We start from the raw sequence: 21109 nt of genomic DNA, 5'->3' as shown, positions 1-21109 counted from the left end.
GGAGCAACATATGTTGTCATCCAAGAAACATTACCATTGACGCCCCTGCTTATATCAGCAAAACAATGCCAAGCCACGTGTTACAACAGCGTGGCTTCGTAGTAAAAGAGTGTGGGTACTTCCCTGGCCCGCCTGCAGTCCAGACATGTCTCCCATGGAAAATGTGTGGCGCATTATGAAGTGTAAAATACGACAGCAGAGACCCCGGACTGTTGAATGACTGAAGCTCTACATAAAACAAGAATGGGAAAGAATTCCACTTTCAAAACTTCAACAATGAGTTTCCTCAGTTCCCAAACGTTTATTGAGTGTTGTTAAAAGAAAAAGTGATGTAACACAGTGGTGAACATGCCCTTTCCCAACTACTTTGGCACGTGTTGCAGCCATGAAATTCTAAGTTAATTATTATTCGCAAAAAAAAAAAGTTTATGAGTTTGAACATCAAATATTTTGTCTTTGTAGCATATTCAACTGAATATGGGTTGAAAAGGATTTGCAAATCATTGTATTCCGTTTATATTTACATCTAACACAATTTCCCAACTCATATGGAAAGGGGGTTTGTATATTAAATAAAAAACGTAAATTTTGTCGGGAGGACGACGCAAAGACGTCAGCCACGGGGGGCGCCATCTTGGAACAAAGTCATTGTTAAAATAATATGCCTTATCTTTTTTGAGTTCAGTGATTATTGACTAGATTATTACTTTGGGAAGGTGAGAGAAGAAGAGTTGTGGTCTTGTGAGAATTGTCTGGTTTGTCCATCCTAGGCCACCGTAGGTCACGTGCGGTGCATCACCAGACCTGCTAATGTTAGCCAAGTTAGCTGCTCATGCGTGTTGGAGTGGAGACGTTTGGGCCCCCAGACCCGCTTTATTTTAGCAGAAATGAGGCAGCGCTTTTTTACGCTTTCGGACCAAACGAACAAAAGAAGGCCTTTTGTATGCAGTTTGAGAGCCGCAGCCGAGAAAATAAACACACAGTGTATCCATGACTGCAAAGTTCATTGACTGTTTGTGTGATTGATTGACTAATGTTTTAATACCTCTGGACATTGACTTGAAATATTTCTGTCAATCACACAAACATGCTTGTGGGGGAGTTTTCTGTGTCTACGTACCTTCCACACATGCGTACACCCACCGGAGTGACATTTGTCCAAGTTGCACCATCCCCACATTTTTCAACCTATTCAAACCATTCCAACATCAACACATTCCACTCATCCTGGACATTCAAACTCACACTTTCCCAAGTTCCAAACCAAATTCCAGTTTTCCTGGAAATTCAAACTCTTCAACATTTAAACCATTCCAACATTCAAACTATTCTTACATTCATACTACATTCTGTCAGCATTTCAGTTCAATTTCAGCATTGGAGCATTCACACACAATTCCTTGAACAATTGCCTCATCTACTTATTATTATTATTAATTATCATTATTATTAAACCATATATACCATCATGAAAAGCACATTTAATAAAAAAACTTTATTATGGTCTTACCTTTACTTATAAATGATGTCTATGCGCAGCTCCTTCTGATCAAAAGCATCAATAACTTGTTTATAGAAGTCTTCCTTATCTTTCTTCAGTTTTAAAAGTCTCTCTGTCTCGATGGAGATCTCCCTTTATTACCTCCTGCTTCGATTTAAGTCCAGTTTAGAAAACTGTTTTATTTTAGATATATGTAATCCTCCATGTTAAAAGTGCAAGCGAGAGGAAAAAATAAACACACGCTGCTCACTGTTGCTGCTTGTTGTCACTTCTTCTGCAGCCGAGTAGTCGCAAGAAGGATCACTAGCGCCCTCTACCATCCAGAGGCGGGAGTCATTTAATGACTCATATTTGACACACGCAGCTACGGTATATTAATAAAACATAGCTGCTTACTGTTCTTTTTAGCATCTTCAATAGCTTGGACCTAAAATCCTACTGAATAGCTCTTAATCTTCTTCCCTTTATGCGATTTCAAATTATTGAAATCAGCCTCCTCCATTTCGAAAATGATGACAGGTGAAGTTTCACTCGTGACGTGACGAGTTTGACCCGGCGGAAATTCTAGACATGCGCTAATAAAAATAATATTTAGCGAAACGAGTTTGACCCGGCGTAAACAAGTTATCTTTTGAAGGTGTAGTCAGTAATCGGATTACTTCTTCCCAGTTTAACTGTGGTGACACTATATAAATGAAAGCAAAACAGATGTCATCTTTCTTGGCCAACATGTTGACTGTGTTCATGCTTTTTTTATAACAGACATGTCTCTAAAGATGAATGTGAAAATGAGAGTAATTATTGTTCACCAGCAGGGGGAGCTCATCACTAGTACTACTGCGTGGAGGCTGGCATGTGGTACATTATTTACTGTGTGTGTATGACTTATTCAGAGGGAGAACAGCACACTTTCATGTATGGCGTCTACCATTAAGGATTGCAGGAATGACTTTTAGGATGTTTTTATATGAATAAGGTGGATTGGATGTTGGCCTAGGAAGGTATTCCCCTGAAGGTTTTCTGCATGTGTCAGCTGGAAATACCCTGACTGCTGTGAGGGGAAACTGATGAGATTGTGAGATCATATGTTGGTGCAGGACAATGTCTCATGTGACTGAGCAAAGCTAGACTTTTCTAAAAAATGTTTGTTTTCTCCTGTCCCACAGACTTCAATGAAGCACATCGTCCTCGTGAGCAGGAGGAGGAACCACAGTCCCCCCACATACACGAGGAAGAAGAGGTACCACATTCCCAACACATCAAAGAGGGAGGAGAGGAGCCACAACCCCCCCACATTAAAGAGGAAGACGAGACGCCACAGACCCATAATGTTAAACTGACCCTTCACATTAAAGGGCAAGTGGAGGACCCACTCATCTTACACATCAAAAAGGAAGAGGAGGACCTACTGACCCCTTACTTTAAGGAGCAAGAGAACCCGCTGACCCCCTATTTTAAAAAGGAAGTGGAGGACCCACTAACCCCCTACATTAAAGAGGAAGAGGAGGACCAAGAGCCGCCACACATTAAAGAGGAAGAGGAGGAAGAGGGCATCAGTCAGCCTAAATGGTTGGAGGAGTTCCCAGTGACTGGTGTCCCTGTGAAGAGTGAAGATGATGAGGTGAAAGGTGAAAGTGAGGAGAGGGGAGGGGGGGAGCCTCCAAGCAGCAGCTCAACACAACACATGACAACAGAAGCTGATGGAGACCACTGTGGAGGATCACAAGCAGACAAGCTCTTAGCTCCACTATCAGATAGTGAGGACACAACGTCACACTCTCCTGACACTGATGATGAAGACTCTAAAGATGATAAGACATGTCACACTGACAACACTCACTTCACTTGTCCTCACTGTCACAAAACTTTTAAAGACCGTCGCAATATGAAAAGACACATGAGAACACACACTGGAGAAAAAACTTTTTCTTGTTCACTCTGTAGTAAAGGTTTTACACAAAGTCACAATTTGAAAGTACACATGAGAACACACACTGGTGAAAAAACATTTTCTTGTTCAATCTGTGGTAAAAGTTTTGCACAAAGTCAGGATTTGAAAAAACACTGGAGAACACACACTGGAGAAAAACCTTTTTCTTGTTCAATCTGTGGTAAAGGTTTTGCACAAAGTCAGGATTTGAAAGTACACATGAGAACACACACTGGTGAAAAAGCTTTTTCCTGTTCAACCTGTGGTAAAGGTTTTACACAAAGTCAGAATTTGAAAGCACACAAGAGAACACACACTGGTGAAAAATCACATTCCTGTTCAATCTGCAACAGACGTTTTGGTGACCAACCAACCCTTGTAGCACACATGAGAACACACAGTGGTAAAACAACTTTTTCTTGTTCAATATGTGGTAAAGGTTTTACACAAAGTCAGGATTTGAAAGTACACATGAGAACACACACTGGTGAAAAACCTTTTTCTTGTTCAACCTGTGGTAAAAGTTTTACACAAAGTCAAGATGTGAAAGTACACATGACAACACACACTGGTGAAAAATCACATTCCTGTTCAATCTGCAACAGAAGCTTTGGTGAACGATCAAGCCTTGTAGCACACATGAGAAGACACCCAGGAGAGAAAGTGTTGAGTTGCAGTGTGTGTGGTGAAAGATTGTCTTCTAAGTACCAGTGTAAGAAACACAAGTGTGCTGGTGAGAACAGCAGCAGCAAATGAAACTGCAGGATTTGAAATAAACTGTCCAGACTTTCATTTTGACTTTCTAACAACATCAGTACATATAACATGTTATTGTTTGTGTAACAATCTTTTTTAATATGCTTCTACATTTATAGATGAGATAGTTTGGAATATGGAAATATTACATATTTGTATTTCTAATTGTAATAATCCCATAGATTAGCCCCTATTTATTATATACATATGTACTGGTTCACATCTGAAACATCTTCTGGACCACTTCAGGAAGCATATTATTATTTACTTTTTACATAATTTGAACAGTTGTCTTTTATACAATTTTGAAATGTTAAGTTTTATTAATCATTTGTTGGGTCTCTATAATCCATTGTATTAATTATCTTTATTACTGTCTTTTGTAATATGATGATTGTGTTGTGATTGTTTTATATGTATGTCCCCAGACCTTTATGCAATATAAAAAAATAGATGAAATGGCTGAATTGTTTGTGGAAGGATGATTTTGTTTTTACTAACATACATTTGTGGATAAAACACAAATTTCAATTATTGTGTTTTAAAACATTTTAATGTTTTTTTTTGTTGTTATTTTTTTAACATCCTCCAAAACAATATCAATATCATTCAAAGTTTGGAATGTCAGGCAAAAGCCAATTCTGTACATCATCCTACAGAGATTTACTTGGCATAAATTCATAGAGCTTTTCCGTTGGCGAGGGCAGAAATTGGCGTTTTATCCGATTTTGAGTCACAAATATATCAGATTGTAATCAGGGTGCCAATGCTGGATACTTTTATGGACACTTTATGGACGATTTTAAAGTGATCAAGGCGTATTTGTTTGTCTAAAAGACATATCACCGACCGTCAGCGAGCTTGGTGTGTCTTTAGCCAGGTGGCTAGCTAGCCAGTCCCTTCCGCTAACCTCCAGCTCGCCTTGAACTTTAAAGTTTGCTATTTTCGCCACAATTTTATCCACTTAGTTAATCGCTTTTGATGTTTGTGAGTTAACAACTGTTGTTTTGTCGAAGCTTGGTATTTTAACAATTTGCACATTTGAAATGCTGTGTCTATAGGCCTCCTAGTGCTGATGCTTTTGTATCTGAAGGAGTTATGTGAGATGTTTGACAGGGAATAGAGAAATCTATTTACTGGGTGATATGAATGTTGACTAGCTGGGACAGGGGTGTACAAACACAAATAAGATACTATCCATTTTAAATGCTTGCAATTGTCATGATCTGTGGTCTAGATCATGTGTTGTTTAGTTATGTTCTGTAAGTTTTGGACTCCATTAGTTCCTGTATTTGTGCACCCTTGTTTGTTTTAGTTACCATGGCTACCTATTAGGTTCACCTGCCTCGTGTGTCCGGTACGCACCTGCTCTAATCAAGAAACTTTTATTTAAGCCTGTCTCTGCCAGTTTGTCGGCCTGGTTTCATTGTTTGCGTCACACCTTTTCCAAGTAAGTTTTTGTTCCATGCCATAGCCTATGCTAAGTCTAAGATGTACGTTTGTTAGGCACGCTTGCCTTTTTGTTGTTTGCTGTATGCTGCGGACTGTCTGTATTTTGGTAGTTGGGAGATTTATATTAAATAAATCTAATCCAACCTTCACGCCTTCGTCCGGAGCCGTCAGTCCTGCATTCCTGGGAGAACAGTCCTCGCATAAAGATGCGACCACGCCATGACAGCAATCTGTCCCATATTGTTGCCCCTCCCACGAGAATAGGTGTAGGTAGTGATAGTATTATTTTAGCTACATGCATTGATCATATTTATACAAATGTCCGTGACCAATGCTGCAAAGCAGTCTTGGTTCCTGGAAGTTTTACTGACCACAATACAATAGGCTTCACGGTGGCAGAGGGGTTAGTGCGTCTGCCTCACAATACGAAGTTCCTGCAGTCCTGGGTTCAAATCTAGGCTCAGGATCTTTCTGTGTGGAGTTTGCATGTTCTCCCCGTGAATGCGTGGGTTCCCTCCGGGTACTCCGGCTTCCTCCCACTTCCAAAGACATATACCTGGGGATAGGTTGATTGGCAACACTAAATGGTCCCTAGTGTGTGAATGTGAGTGTGAATGTTGTCTGTCTATCTGTGTTGGCCCTGCGATGAGGTGGCGACTTGTCCAGGGTGTACCCCGCCTTCCGCCCGATTGTAGCTGAGATAGGCGCCAGTCGCCTTCTCATGGCAGGGCCAACACAGATAGACAGACAACTTCACACACTAGGGACCATTTAGTGTTGCCAATCAACCTATCCCCAGGTATATGTCTTTGGAAGTGGGAGGGGCCTATCCCCAGGTGCATGTCTTTGGAGGTGGGAGGAAGTCGGAGTACCCGGAGGCAACCCACACAGTCACGGGGAGAACATGCAAACTCCACACAGAAATATCCCGAGCCCGGGATTGAACCCCCGACTACTCAGGACCTTCGTATTGTGAGGCAGACGCACTAACCCCTCTTCCACCGTGAAGCCCGTAAGTACGTTCATATTCGAAATAAACTAAAGAAAGAAAGTATTGATTGATTGACTGAGCTTATAATGCAATTTTACCAAGTGATAAAGTAACAGCACAAAGCACACATAAGTCATATTAAATGATGCATCAAGGACAATACTGTAATGACATCAAATAGATATTTTTAATTTCGCCAGAGTACCTGGTTGGTTTCACATCTTGTTCAACCACTTACCAGAGGGAACAAGAAACTTATTTTTATCAAAAATCATCACCAAAAAAGTACAGCTTGAAGAAAAGGTATGGTGCCATGACCCGGAGTCAAACCAGGGTTGCTGCAGCCACAACACAGAGTACTAACCACTATACCATCACAGCTGTAACAAACCATCCAGACTGAGAATGTGTTTGCTTCCCTGTTCATGTTCATAGACAGAATAGTCACATCTAGTTTGAATGCTAGTGACCAAGCCCCAACATGTTTTACTCTAACAAGAGGAAGGCGTGCTCAGGTAAGATTTGTTTTGTTTCACCTTTTTCCTCACCCACTTTATTCTGATTGAATGTCCCAAGTATACCAACAGATACATCTTCCAGTTATCTATTCACAATAAAAAAGACAAATTATGCATGTTCCAGTTAGTAGATATTTATGTTAAAAGCAAAAAACAGTCCCTAAGAAATGGTACTGACTTTTGTTTCAGTTCAATTGACAAATAACAACAAGATAGACAAGTTGAAACTAGAATCTTCTCATCTGTAAACTCGAATCCTCTGATCCGTAGTCAGATGCGTTATCCATTGCACCACTAGCCCTATGTGAAGCCTGATTTGACTGTAGTACAGGTTGTATATTGTAAACATCTTAGGCCAAAGGAACACACAGTTTACATGAGGCTTACTACCAAAACAGGGCTTTACTGACTGCTTATGTTGGACTTTAAAATCTAGTGACCTTCTATTTGTTGCAGCCTGGGCCTTCACCAGCTCTACCTGTTGCAGCTAACCTCCACTAAAAATTGAAGTAAAATGCTTCTGGCAAGGGCTACACGGTGGAAGAGGGGTTAGTGCGTCTGCCTCACAATACGAAGGTCCTGCAGTCCTGGGTTCAATCCCAGGCTCGGGATCTTTCTGTGTGGAGTTTGCATGTCCTCCCCGTGAATGCGTGGGTTCACTCCGGCTTCCTCCCACCTCAAAGACATGCACCTGAGGATAGGTTGATTGGCAACACTAAATTGGCCCTAGATTGTGAATGTTGTCTGTCTATCTGTGTTGGCCATGCGATGAGATGGTGACTTGTCCAGGGTGTACCCCGCCATCCGCCCGATTGTAGCTGAGATAGGCACCAGCGCCCCCCGCGACCCCAAAAGGGAATAAGCGGTAGAAAATGGATGGATGGATAATTGCCAGCTTGTCACTGAACATGCTGACTGATTCACCTTCACCTGAGATTGCCAATATGGATGTTATCTCAGATGTTGGACATATCAGCATTGACAAGGTCCTGGGTAGCTCAGTCGGCAGAGCATCACACTTTTAATCTGAGGGTCCAGGGTTCAAGTCCCTGTTCAAGTGGCTGATGTTAACCTCTTTACACTTCTTAAAATACATTCCTTTGCCCCGTGGTAGCAGTCCTTGTACCTGTATTAAATTTGAATAGTTTTTAACAGTGATTGCGTTTTCTCAATTTCATTTGAAAAACTGAAACCAAAAACCTCTCTCACATCCACTTTAGTTCAGGTGGGAGAGCGTTAATGTGATCATTTGAAGGATTAAACGCAATACTTTAAAGTCAAATAGTTAGACAGTGTAACTGTATGGAAAAAGTTGTAGTTAATATTTTGCTGTAGGTGTGTTAGATGCACCCTCACATCACACTGAGCTCAGCTTTATTACTCTCACTTTCAAGTTATACAGTCCAAGACAAACCCTTAAGACAACAAATTTGTGTTTGAAACAGCCCGATGAAAGCGTCAGTTAAATACCAAACATTGGCATGAGGAAAGATACACCGTTAAACAAAATAACAGTTCTTGGAGCCTATTTATATTTATTAATTAAGTGTTTTGACAATGGAATCCAATGCCAATGATGATGTTGATTATTGGATGTTTAGATGAATTATTATCGTGTTCAGCTGCTCACACTCCTCCTGGTGAGCCACTTCCTCCTCCTATAATTAAGAAGACAGCACAGCTGGGCGCTGCCTTGGTCTGTCCGTCATGCTGAAGGAGTGAGGAGTGATATAGTTTGTTTACACTAAATAAGTTATTTCCATTATATAGAAAGTCAACCACGGAGAAATTGTTTCGTTTGAGAAAATAAATGATCAACATTTTGAATCTGGAAGTATCTTATTGAAGAATTTAGTGCGTCATAAACCTCTCCTCCTCAAGGCAACTCTGCAATCTTTATTTTTATTTTTTTGTAACTTTTTGGAACAACAGAATAGCCGTAACAACGGTTGTCCAAATTAAAAATGACGGAAAGTTGTGTGACAACTGATGCTAAGATTCCTGGCAGCAAGCTTAAGGTTTATGGTATTTATAAATGTTGTTTTTTAAAAATAGAATCAAACTACAGGCTAGTCTTTCAGCAACTGTCATCCAACACAATTCATGATGCATGATCTCAATGCCGGTCCTAAATGAGCAATGGAGAGCTAGTCTGGCAGCTCTGTTTTGGGTAAGCTGGATTTGATTTAGATCTCGTTTAGATGCATTAGAGCAGATTGCTGGGCAGGAGTCAAGATGAGACAATACAAGGGATTGTATCATTTGCTTCATAGTTGTGTTAGTTCAAAAATAGACACTTCTTCTTATGATTGAAATGCTTCTGCTCATTTTTGTTACTTTTTTATGAAGTTTTGCTTCTGAGTATGTATGTTATTTTTTATTGAACAATTAAACATACATAAACAATGTATAGACACATTAAAGGCCTACTGAAAGCCACTACTAGCCACCACGCAGTCTGATAGTTTATATATCAATGATGGAATATTAACATTGCAACACATGCCAATACGGCCGCTTTAGTTTACTAATGAGCAATTCGACATTTCCCGGGAGTTTTTTCATGAAAACCTCGCGTAATGATGACATGTACGCGTGACGTCACGGGCTGTTAGGAAATATGAGCGCTGCACACACACACACACAGCTAGAAGTTGTCTGCTTTAATCGCATAATTACACAATATTTTGGAGATTTGTGTTGCTGAATCTTTTGCAATTTGTTCAATTAATATTGGAGAAGTCAAAGTAGAAAGATGGAGTTGGGAAGCTTTAGCCTTTAGCCACACAAACACACGGTGATTCCTTGTTTAAAATTCCCGGAGGTGAAACTTTACTATGGATCAGAGCGCTTTCAAGCGAACATGGATCCCGACCGAATGTCAACCAGCAGGTTTCGGTGAGAAATTTGTGGTAAAAAGTCACATCTTATTGGAGATCAGCTGAGCTTGTGCCGTCCATAAAGCTGCCGTCGACTCCTCTGAGAGACTGGTGTCAAGACACCCGTGGAGACACACCTCCGACTATTCAGCACTGTTAAACTCACTAAAACACTAGCAACACAATAGAAAGATAAGGGATTTCCTAGAATTATCCTAGTAAATGTGTCTAAAAACATCTGAATCCGTCCCAATGCAATCGCCTTTTTTTTTTTTTAACTTGTTTTTTTTTTTCTAGTCCGTCGCTATCAATATCCTCAAATACAAATCTTTCATCCCCGCTCAAATTAATGGGGAAATTGTCTTTTTCTCGGTCCGAATAGCATTTTTTGTTGGAGGCTCCCATTAAAAACAATGTGAGGATGTGAGGAGCCATCAACATGTGACGTCATCGTATGCGACTTCCGGTAGTGGCAAGGCTTTTCTGTTAGCACCGAAAGTTGCGAACTTTATTGTGGATGTTCTCTACTAAATCCTTTCAGCAAAAATATGGCAATATCGCGAAATGATCAAGTATGGCACATAGAATGGACCTACTATCCCTGTTTGAATAAGAATATCTCATTTCAGGTACTTTCAATACAATTGGAGTCAATGTTTTTTCAATATTTTCAAACATCACATTAAATCCAATCCTCCAATAAACAAAACCCGTTCAAATAAAAGTAAATATGAGACCATTTGAAAAAGATTAAAATAAAAAAATATATAAATAAATAAACTTACACCTGCTTATTTAAAACCACTTAAATAATTCCAATAAATATAGTCATTTAAGGGCTTTTTCTATTTTTTACAATCTTCCAAGAATGAATTAATAAATTGAAATCATGAACACAAAGTGAGAATTTGGATTTAACGTAAAAAAGAGACTTTTGTGCATTAGAACTAATGTTTCACACTTTTTAAAAATTAAAATTAATTCATGACACGATAAATCCACGCATGCGCAAAGACTACATCACTTCCTGGACTTACGATTTGTTTTAATGACAGAGCTCCTGCGACATCACGTTCTGTGACATCTGAATGTTTTATTCATGTTTTTTTATATAAAAATACAGGACTGTCTCAGAGAATTAGAATATTGTGATAAAGTCCTTTATTTTCTGTAATGCAACTAAAAACATGAAAATGTTATACATTCTGGATTCATTGCACATCAACTGAAATATAGCAAGCCTTTTATTTTAATATTGCTGATTATGGCATACAGCTTTTTTACTTGGTCTGAGGAAATATTCAAATTTTTTGAGATACGACTTTTGAGTTTTCTTAAGCTGTATGCCATAATCAGCAATATTGAGATAATAAAAGGCTTGCAATATTTTAGTTGATGTGTAATGAATTCAGAATGTATGACATTTTCAAGTTTAGAAAATAAAGGACTTTATCACAATATAAAAGGGAACAACAATAAAAACACGTGGAAGGGTACATTTAAATAAATCAGGCAGTAATATCGCTACAATTTCTAGCACTTTCACTCTTGTCATTGCAATGAATGTCGCAGGGGGGCGCCACTGAACCCCAAAATAAAGCTTTGTTTGATATACTTTGAATTTACTTTTAGAAACAAAACACTCTTTTATATCACGTTGATATTCAAATAAATATTACGTAAAAGAAAAGCATGGTAACAGTGACAGCAGGCAATATCTTATATAGAGCTACCTCTTCGTCCACCCGGCTGTGACGTCATTCCCAGCTTCCGGGGTAAACGGAAGACATCAGAAAGAGCACATCGAATGAGAAAGACGCTAATAAGTCAGTCCTATTATTTTTTCTCCAGTTTGAAATATTTACGTCGTATAAAATACATATTTGATTCTTTATTTAAGGATAAAGTGGTCTCGATGCGCTAGAAGCACTGTGCTGCTTCTCGTGCTATCTTTGCTTGTTAGTTAGCTTAGCTCGCTAGTTAGCTTAGCTTGTTAGCTGCTAACAGAAGACACAGAAGTTATCAACACATCGCTAAGTAGAGATCAAGTGTGAGAGTAAAGTGTTGTGATTGTGTGAAAATGTCTACATTACAAATGTTGAGAGCGTTGGTGGATCAGCGACTAACTGCTGCCGTTGAAGAAATATTTGTAGTGTTAGAAAGAACGATAGCAGAATACCAGGCGGAACTTTCTAGAACAAAAGAGGAGAACAATCAACTACTGGACGCTGTTTTCAAGAAACATCAAGTTGTGTTACACAGAACAGGTTTGTTTACTTATTACTCTCACATCTTTACTAACACTATATTTGAATAATTACAAGAAAATGACATTTACATTTTATAATATAATCAGGATGAACAGTGGTGGAACAAGTCAGAGCTGAGCCGGGGGCGGCCCCCATGACGGGGCCCCCTAAACCTAAATAATAAAGCTAATTCTACCATCGTTTTACAACATGCACATGCCTCTCTGGGTTTACCGCCAACAATCTTTAACCAGGTTTTAAAACTTTTTCCAGCCATTTTTGCTGACATTTGCATTTTCCTGACATGTATTTATTTTCTCACGTTCACCACAGCATCAGCCCGTTCACAGGATGTAGAAAAATTATCAATGGGGATCTGATTTTTTTTATTTATTTTGCCTGTCTTTCACAATCCTTATGTAAGACAATAATATGTTTTTATTTTGTATGCATTCTAAGTTGGAAACAAACATTAGCAAAATCTTAACTATCCTAATTCTAACAATGGAGTCAATGGGATCACCTCTATTCCGCTCACTAAGCCCCCTAAATAAGAATGAGTTGATCAATATAATATACCCAGAAGTCTTTTTCTTAAATGCTATCCCTTTAAAACATGCTGTAAAAATGCATATCCTCTAGAAATATTCATTATAATAGCCACAAACTGGAGGGTATATTTTTTAATTAGGATAACATTTAAAACATTGTTTCAAGTTTTTATGGAATTTTCCAGGGTGTAGCCCACCTTCCGCCCCCCGTGATCCCAAAAGGGACAAGAGGTAGAAAATGGATGATGGATGGAAAAAGACACATCATGGAATTATATTTATATTCTTGAGATGCATGAAAGATAAATTTGAGTTAATGAAATATGGAGAATAGATTGTATTGTGCACCCTTTGTTTAAAAAGGGTACAGTTAGGGCTGGACCATTGTGGGAAAAATAATCCATCCATCCATCCATTTTCTACCGCTTATTCCCTTTCGGGGTCGCGGGGGGCGCTGGCGCCTATCTCAGCTACAATCGGGCGGAAGGCGGGGTACACCCTGGACAAGTCGCCACCTCATCGCAGGGCCAACACATATAGACAGACAACACTCACACTCACATTCACACACTATAATCGCCATTATTTTGATTGATATTGTAATCACAATTACACAATTATTCATTCATTTGAAAACACCAGTATTTGTTTTCATTACCAAAACTCAGCGTTAAATATAGTTTAAAAAACGGATATGAGTTAGTAACTAATCAACCACAAGTAAAAAAAATAGTTCACATAAATTTAAGTAACAATGGCAATAAAAAAAGACAGTAAAATTTTGTTTTATGTTTTAATTGTTTTTAGTTCCATTTTTTACCTTTTACACTTTTTTTTTTACTACCATTTAAGTGTGTGCTTTTTTTGTCAAATAAAAATGTATACAATGTTTATTAATTAAATGCAGAATCTCTCACATTTATTGGTGAAATACATCGTTGGACAAATTTGACCCGTACTTTGGGTCAATGCATGGATAAGTTCATCATGCTTGTGTGAGGTGCTTTTTTGAAACCTTTGTTAGCGCAGTCAGACCTATTATTGTGAAGGGGGAAGTGTGCTGCTGTTCTCAGCTCGAAGTGTGGAGGCCATTTGAGGCTGGTTAAAAAAAAAAAGGAGGGAGAGACTCAAGTTGCGACTGCTGTGGTGTTTGTACATTAATCCTACATGGATGATGTCGTTCACAACAACACAAGCAGATGAGATGTGTTGTGGATTATGGATTTTCCAACTTTAACTTCGTAGTTTAGTCGCTATTTCAAATGGGCGCCTCAAGGACGGGACGGTTGCATGTTTCACAGTAATAGTCGTTGTGACGTGTAGAGGACGAGGAAGTTTATTACCATTGTGGGGGAGTTTTCTGTGTCTACGTACCTTGGACACATCCGTACACCCACCGGAGTGACGCCACGCTCTCTCCGCCGTGTGTTTGAGGAGCCTGCAAAAGACTTGCACATACATGTAACAATCTTGTTCAATCAACAATACGGTTTGGTATAAACCTAAAAAAAAACAAAAAACAATACAACCATAAAGGAAAAAAGTTGGCTTTTGCGCCACTAGCTTAATGCTAACCTACAATGGACGACCACATTGATAGGCTAACAAAAATTAGCATTGCGATCGTTTTAAATTTGTACAAAGGTTTAACAAGTAATATTTTAGTTTAACAAAAGTGACATAAGACAACAGTCAACAGATGAATTGTTCTTCCATCCATCCATCTATTTTCCATCCGGGGGTCGCTGGAGCCTATCTCAGCTGCAATCAGGCAGGAGGTTGTCACGTTCGGAACACATTGTGATGCGTGGGGGTGTCAACTCAAGATGCACGGGACCAGACAAGCAAGTTAGCAGGTAGGAGCTGGATTTAATATATAAATTAATAAAAGAACACTGATACAAAGGCAAAAGAAAGCATGTGCAACTCACCGGGAGCTAGGCTAAACGCTCGCACTGAGTAAAAAGTCCACAGAAGCGCGTGTCGAGCGCACAGAAGCTAAGAAGGAACGTAGCAAGCCAGAACAGGACAAACTTAACCAAACGTGAGTGTTGCATAAAGCAAGTGAAGAACTCAGACCGAACAAAGGCAGGTATAAATACAGAAATGGTCATCAAAGACAGGTGTGCGCCGGGCGCCAGTGCAGTTGGAACAAATGAAGTCGCTATGGTGACCAATACAAACTAGGAAGTGCACTAACTAAAAATCGGAAGAATCAAACCATAAACAAGAAACACAAAAGACTCAAATATAGACAAAAGATGTGATCCAGGAATCGGATCACAACAGAGGTGGTGTACACCCTGGACAAGTCGCCACCTCATCGCAGGCATTTTTACTTACATACATATATTCACCAAACTGTGTAGAAACTAAACTTTGTACTACTAGGCCTTCATGCCCATCAAATCTTAAAACTCTGATTTAGTATGGGACATTATTGCCAGGTCTTCTTGTATCGCAAAATTGTGAAATTACATTTTTTCCACTCACAAAGACCCCAAACGTCCAGATTTTTAACCGCTGATTTGTATTTTTGATGTTCAGTTGGCCGAGCAGAGGAATTAGTTGTCACGACAGCAAACTGTGTCTTCTTACATCACACCTTCAACCATCCTCCATTGCAGCAAATACATTACATTTCCTACAGGTATTATTATCACTGAAGGACTGTAGAACAAGGCTAAACATAGCTTGAAACATGAATAAGTAAGTGCTTAGTAATTTTTCCCATTCAAAATAATTTGGCTGTTTTTCAAACTTCTACCATTTCCACTTTTTTCAAGTGATTCAAATCATTCCATCTTCAACATGTTTCACTAAACCTGGACATTCAAACTATCATTTTTCCAAGTTCAAAACATTTTGAAGAATACCCAAAATTCCCATTTTTTTCAATCCCTTTCTTCACCCTTTTTTGTGTCGACCACATTTTTCAACCCACTTCAACCGTTCCACCAGCAAATCATTCCTCTTAAAGAGGACAAAAAACAAAGTTGTTTTTTTCTCTGGAAAAATTCCTGGTTTTCCCAAAATTCCAGGAATTCTATCATACTATTTCTCAACAAAAAAAAGTTACTACTGACCGATTTGAAAAATTCCAACTCATTCAGAACATTCACATATTTTAGCATTTTCTAAAAGAATTCTGCTTTTCCCAAATTTCCAAAATTTTCATGAAATTGTCATTGAAAATAATGGTACATTTTTCAAAGTTCCCCAACTAAACATTTTTCATCCGATTCACACCGTTCCAACTTCAAACTGTTCAGCCTATTCGGTAATCACAGGGTTTCCTTGACAAATTCCAAAAATTGCCAGAATTCCACGTTTTGCGTGACATTTTTCCCCATTCAAAATGAATTAGCCATTTTTCAAAGTGCCACCATTTCCACATTTTTCAACCAATTCAAACAATTCCACCTGCAACATATTCCACTAATTCTGGAAATTGAAAATATAAAATTTTTCAACCCACTTCAACCGTTCCACCGCCAAATCATTTCTCTTAATCAGGACAGAAAACAAATGTGTTTTTTAAATTGGAAAAATCCCGGTTTTCCCGAAATTCAAGGAATTCCATAAAACCATTTCTCAATCAAAAATGTTACGACTTCAACATTTCTCAACCGATCTGAAAAATTCTAACACCAACCATTTCAACTCATTCAGAACATTCACATTTTTTAGCATTTTTGAAAAAATTCCTGCTTTCCCCGAAATTCTCCAAAATGTATATGAAATTCCCATTGAAATGAATAAAATGAAAGTTCCACAACTCCCACATTTTTCATCTGATTCAAACCGTTCCAACTTCAAAATATTCAGTGTGTTCAGGAATTGTGTGCTCCCTTTCAACACTTATTAAAAGAAATTGTCTGGAATTCCCAGTTTTTAGGGACATTTTTCCCCATTTAAAAATAACTATCCATTTTTCAAATTTCCACAATTCCCACATGTTTCAAACCATTCTACCTTCAACACATTCAATTCATCCTGGAAATACAAACAACTAGTTTTCCACATTCGACAAATTTCCAGGAATTCCCATTTTTTTCTAACCTTATTTCCAACCTTCTTTAGTGCAATGACTCCTTTCACATTGTTCAACCCATTTCAACCGTTCCACTGTCAAAACATTCCTCTGAGTCAGGACAAAAAAAGCATGTTGGTTTGAGAACTTAAAAAAATCCCAGTTTTCCCGAGATTCAAACTCTTCAACATTTAAACTATTCTTACATTCATACTACATTCTGTCAACCTTTCAGTTCAACTTCAGCATTGGAGCATTCAAACACAATTCTTTCAGGAATTTCTTCATCTACTTAATATTATTATAATAATTAAATGTAGCTTACCACATTGAGTGGGTGCACTGCATGAATGATGTCTTCTCAGTTCTCACTGCAACGCAATTTGAGTGTCTAGAAACACTTTAAATTAATTCAATATTACTATTATTAATAAGGTAAACAAGTTATCTTTTGAAGGAGTAGTCAGTAATCTGATTACTTCTTCCCAGTTTAACTGTGGTGACATTATCTAAATGAAAGCAAAACAGATGTCATCTTTTTTGGCCAACATGCTTGACCTCGAACAGTACAGTAGAAAATGGATGGATGGATGTTGACTATGCTCATGCTATTTTTAGAGCAGACATGTCTCTAAAGATGAATGTGAAAATGACAGTAATTATTGTCCACCAGCAGGGGGAGCTCATCACTAGTACTACTGCGTGGAGGCTGGCATGTGGTACATTATTTCCTGTGTGTGTGTATGACTTATTCAGAGAGAGAACAGCAAACTTTTACGTATGGCGTCTACCATTAAGGATTGCAGGAATGACTTTTAAGATGTTTTTATATGAATAAGGAGGATTGGTTGTTGGCCTGGAAAGGCATTCCCCTGAAGGTCTTCTTCATGTGTCAGCTGGAAGTACCCTGACTGCTGTGAGGGGAAACTGATGAGATTGTGAGATCATATGTTGGTGCAGGACAATGTCTCATGTGACTGAGCAAAGCTGGACTTTTATCAAGAATGTTTGTTTTCTCCCGTCCCGTAGATGTCGAAGAACATATTTTTCGTGAGCAGGAAGAGGAACCACAGTCCCCCCACATTAAAGAGGAAGTTGAGACGCCACAGACCCATAGTGTTAAACTGACCCTTCACATTAAAGGGCAAGCGGAGGACCCACTGAACTTACACATCAAAAATAAAGAGGAGGACCCACTGACCCCTCACATTAAACAGGAAGAGGAGGACCCACTGAACCCTCACATTAAAGAGGAAGAGGAGGACCAAGAGCCGCCGCAGATTAAAGAGGAAGAGGAGGAAAAGGGCATCAGTCAGCCTAAATGGTTGGAGGAGTTCCCAGTGACTGGTGTCCCTGTGAAGAGTGAAGATGATGAGGTGAAAGGTGAAAGTGAGGAGAGGGGAGGGGGGGAGCCTCCAAGCAGCAGCTCAACACAACACATGACAACAGAAGCTGATGGAGACCACTGTGGAGGATCACAAGCAGACAAGCTCTTAGCTCCACTATCAGATAGTGAGGACACAACGTCACACTCTCCTGACACTGATGATGAAGACTCTAAAGATGATAAGACATGTCACACTGACAACACTCACTTCACATCTTCTCACTGTCACAAAACCTTTAAATACCATTGTAGTCTGAAAGTACACATGAGAACACACACTGGAGAAAAACCTTTTTCTTGTTCACTCTGTAGTAAAGGTTTTGCACAAAGTCACGATTTGAAAAGACACATGAGAACACACACTGGAGAAAAACCTTTTTCTTGTTCAATATGTGGTAAAGGTTTTACACAACGTCAAAATTTGAAAGTACACATGAGAACACACTCTGGTGAAAAAAACGTTTCTTGTTCAATCTGTGGTAAAGGTTTTGCACAAAGTAATAATTTGAAAAGACACAAGAGAACACACACTGGAGAAAAAGCTTTTTCCTGTTCGACCTGTGGTAAAGGTTTTACAAGAAGTACATATGCGAAAGTACACACGAGAACACACACTGGTGAAAAATCACATTCCTGTTCAATCTGCAACAGAAGCTTTTGTTGACGATCAACCCTTGTAGCACACATGAGAAGACACCCAGGAGAGAAAGTGTTGAGTTGCAGTGTGTGTGGTGAAAGATTGTCTTCTAAGTACCAGTGTAAGAAACACAAGTGTGCTGGTGAGAACAGCAGCAGCAAATGAAACTGCAGGATTTGAAATAAACTGTCCAGACTTTCATTTTGACTTTCTAACAACATCAGCACATATAACATGTGTGACATTGTTGTTTGTCTAACAATCTGTTCAATATGCTTCTACATTTATAGATTAGACAGTTTGAAATATAAAAGTATTACTTATTTGTAGTTGTAATTGTTGATAATCCCATAGATTATCACCTTTATATGATATACATATGTACTGGTTCACATCTGAAACATCTTCTGGACCACTTCAGGAAGCATATTATTATTTACTTTATACATCATTTGAACAGTTGTCTTTTATACAATTTTAAAATGTGTGACTTTATGAATCATTTGTTGGGTCTCTATAATCCATTTTATTAATCATCTTTACTACTCTCTTTTGTAATATGATGATTGTGTTGTGATTTTTTTATACTTTAACTTAATATGTATGTACTTGTACGTTTATGCAATAAAAAGTGAGAGAAAATGGCTGAGTTGTTTGTGGAAGGATGTTTTGTTTTTACTAACATACATTTGTGGGTTAAAAAAAAATCCCCACTATTGTGTTTTAAACATTCTTTACCTTTTTTTTTCTTTCTTTCTTTTTTAACATCCCCAAAACAATATCAATCAAAGTTTGGAATGTCAGGCAAAAGCCAATATTGTACATCATCTCACAGAGCTTTATTTTGCATACATTCATGAAAAAAAAACGTTTAATTTGTTTCCCTATCACAGAACGAACAAGTGTTGTCTTCAATTGCAAAACAACATCTTAAAAATTATTTTAAATTTTTTCCTTAAATTAACTCCTTGGCGTTTGGAAGAATGGAAACTTTCAAATTATGAGTTTTATTTTTTTGTTCCGGAGAAAATACAATAAAGAAGAAATGGTAAATAATTAAAAAAAATATATATATATATATATATTTACTGGAATTACAATATTTTGAACAAATGCCTTTATAATTGTTTAAAATATTTTGTCTGTTTGTAGGTTGTACTTAATGAAATCTACAAATAACAAAATACTTTTATCATTCAATAAGTGCATCAGTGACCAAATGCCTTTTTCAAACCATTGCTGTACAAAGATGGATTTGTTTCTCATTTTAATATAAGAACAATTCCATAGTGGAGTATTGTGTGTGATGAAGTTGTGTTTGTAAATTAGTTTCCAGTACAACAACACTTGCTGGTAGGGATGGGTACTGTTCACTTCTAATTCCATGTTTTATGTGTTATATATGTCAATATATTGTGTGTTTGTATTTTGCCAACATGGTGGAAGAGGGGTTAGTGCGTCTGCCTCACAATACGAAGTTCCTGCAGTCCTGGGTTTAAATCCAGGCTCGGGATCTTTCTGTGTGGAGTTTGCATGTTCTCCCCGTGAATGCGTGGGTTCCCTCCGGGTACTCCGGCTTCCTCCCACTTCCAAAGACATGCACCTGGGGATAGGTTGATTGGCAACACTAAATGGTCCCTAGTGTGTGAATGTGAGTGTGAATGTTGTCTGTCTGTCTGTGTTGGCCCTGCGATGAGGTGGCGACTTGTCCAGGGTGTACCCTGCCTTCCGCCCGATTGTAGCTGAGATAGGCGCCAGCGCCCCCCGCGACCCCGAAAGGGAATAAGCGGTAGAAAATGGATGGATGGATGGTAGAATCACATGATAGGCAGATTGGTACCGGGCCGCAGAAGAATTTTTTATAAAAAAAAAAATTCTTAAATCAACAAAAAAACACAATATACACTTACAATTAGTGCACTAACCACAAAACCTCCCTTTTTCATGACAAAGAAGAAAAAAAGAAAAAAAAAGGACCCCCCTGATTCTAGTGGCATTTAAAAAACTGTTTTTATTCTCTCTCCATATTCCCAACTGACCACAAGACTCAAAAGACAACATTTTCGATGGAGCTTGGGCGGTTTATAAGTTGTCGAATTTCCCGGCAAATCTGTACTGCTTCCTGAAGCGGTCACGGGGCTTCTTACGTCATCATTTCTGGCTCCTCCCCTGAATGAAATAGGCCTCCATACACGCCTGGTGGAAACACCCCCTCCATTAGTCCA

General features: G+C 38.6%; 1 protein-coding gene across 2 annotated transcripts in view; it reads left to right on the top strand.

Annotated features, from left to right (window-relative positions):
• The window catches only part of LOC133546605 (oocyte zinc finger protein XlCOF22-like), a 29731-nt gene extending 10201 nt beyond the window's left edge, over positions 1–19530 (top strand). Inside the window, exons 2-3 of one of the 2 annotated variants that reach the window (XM_061892388.1) lie at positions 2668–5637; positions 17890–19530. In XM_061892388.1, coding sequence (XP_061748372.1) covers positions 2668–4187 — 1520 coding nt within the window. In that variant the 3' untranslated portion in view covers positions 4188–5637; positions 17890–19530. The remainder of the gene's footprint in view (positions 1–2667; positions 5638–17889) is intronic. The other variant, XM_061892389.1, reaches the window with a different exon arrangement.
• Positions 19531–21109: the final 1579 nt, after the last annotated feature.

Source organism: Nerophis ophidion, unplaced genomic scaffold (genome assembly GCF_033978795.1).
Source record: "Nerophis ophidion isolate RoL-2023_Sa unplaced genomic scaffold, RoL_Noph_v1.0 HiC_scaffold_34, whole genome shotgun sequence".
Classification (NCBI taxonomy): domain Eukaryota; kingdom Metazoa; phylum Chordata; class Actinopteri; order Syngnathiformes; family Syngnathidae; genus Nerophis; species Nerophis ophidion.
The sequence above is the reverse complement of the archived record's forward strand: the minus strand, read 5'-3'. Positions and strand labels throughout refer to the sequence as shown.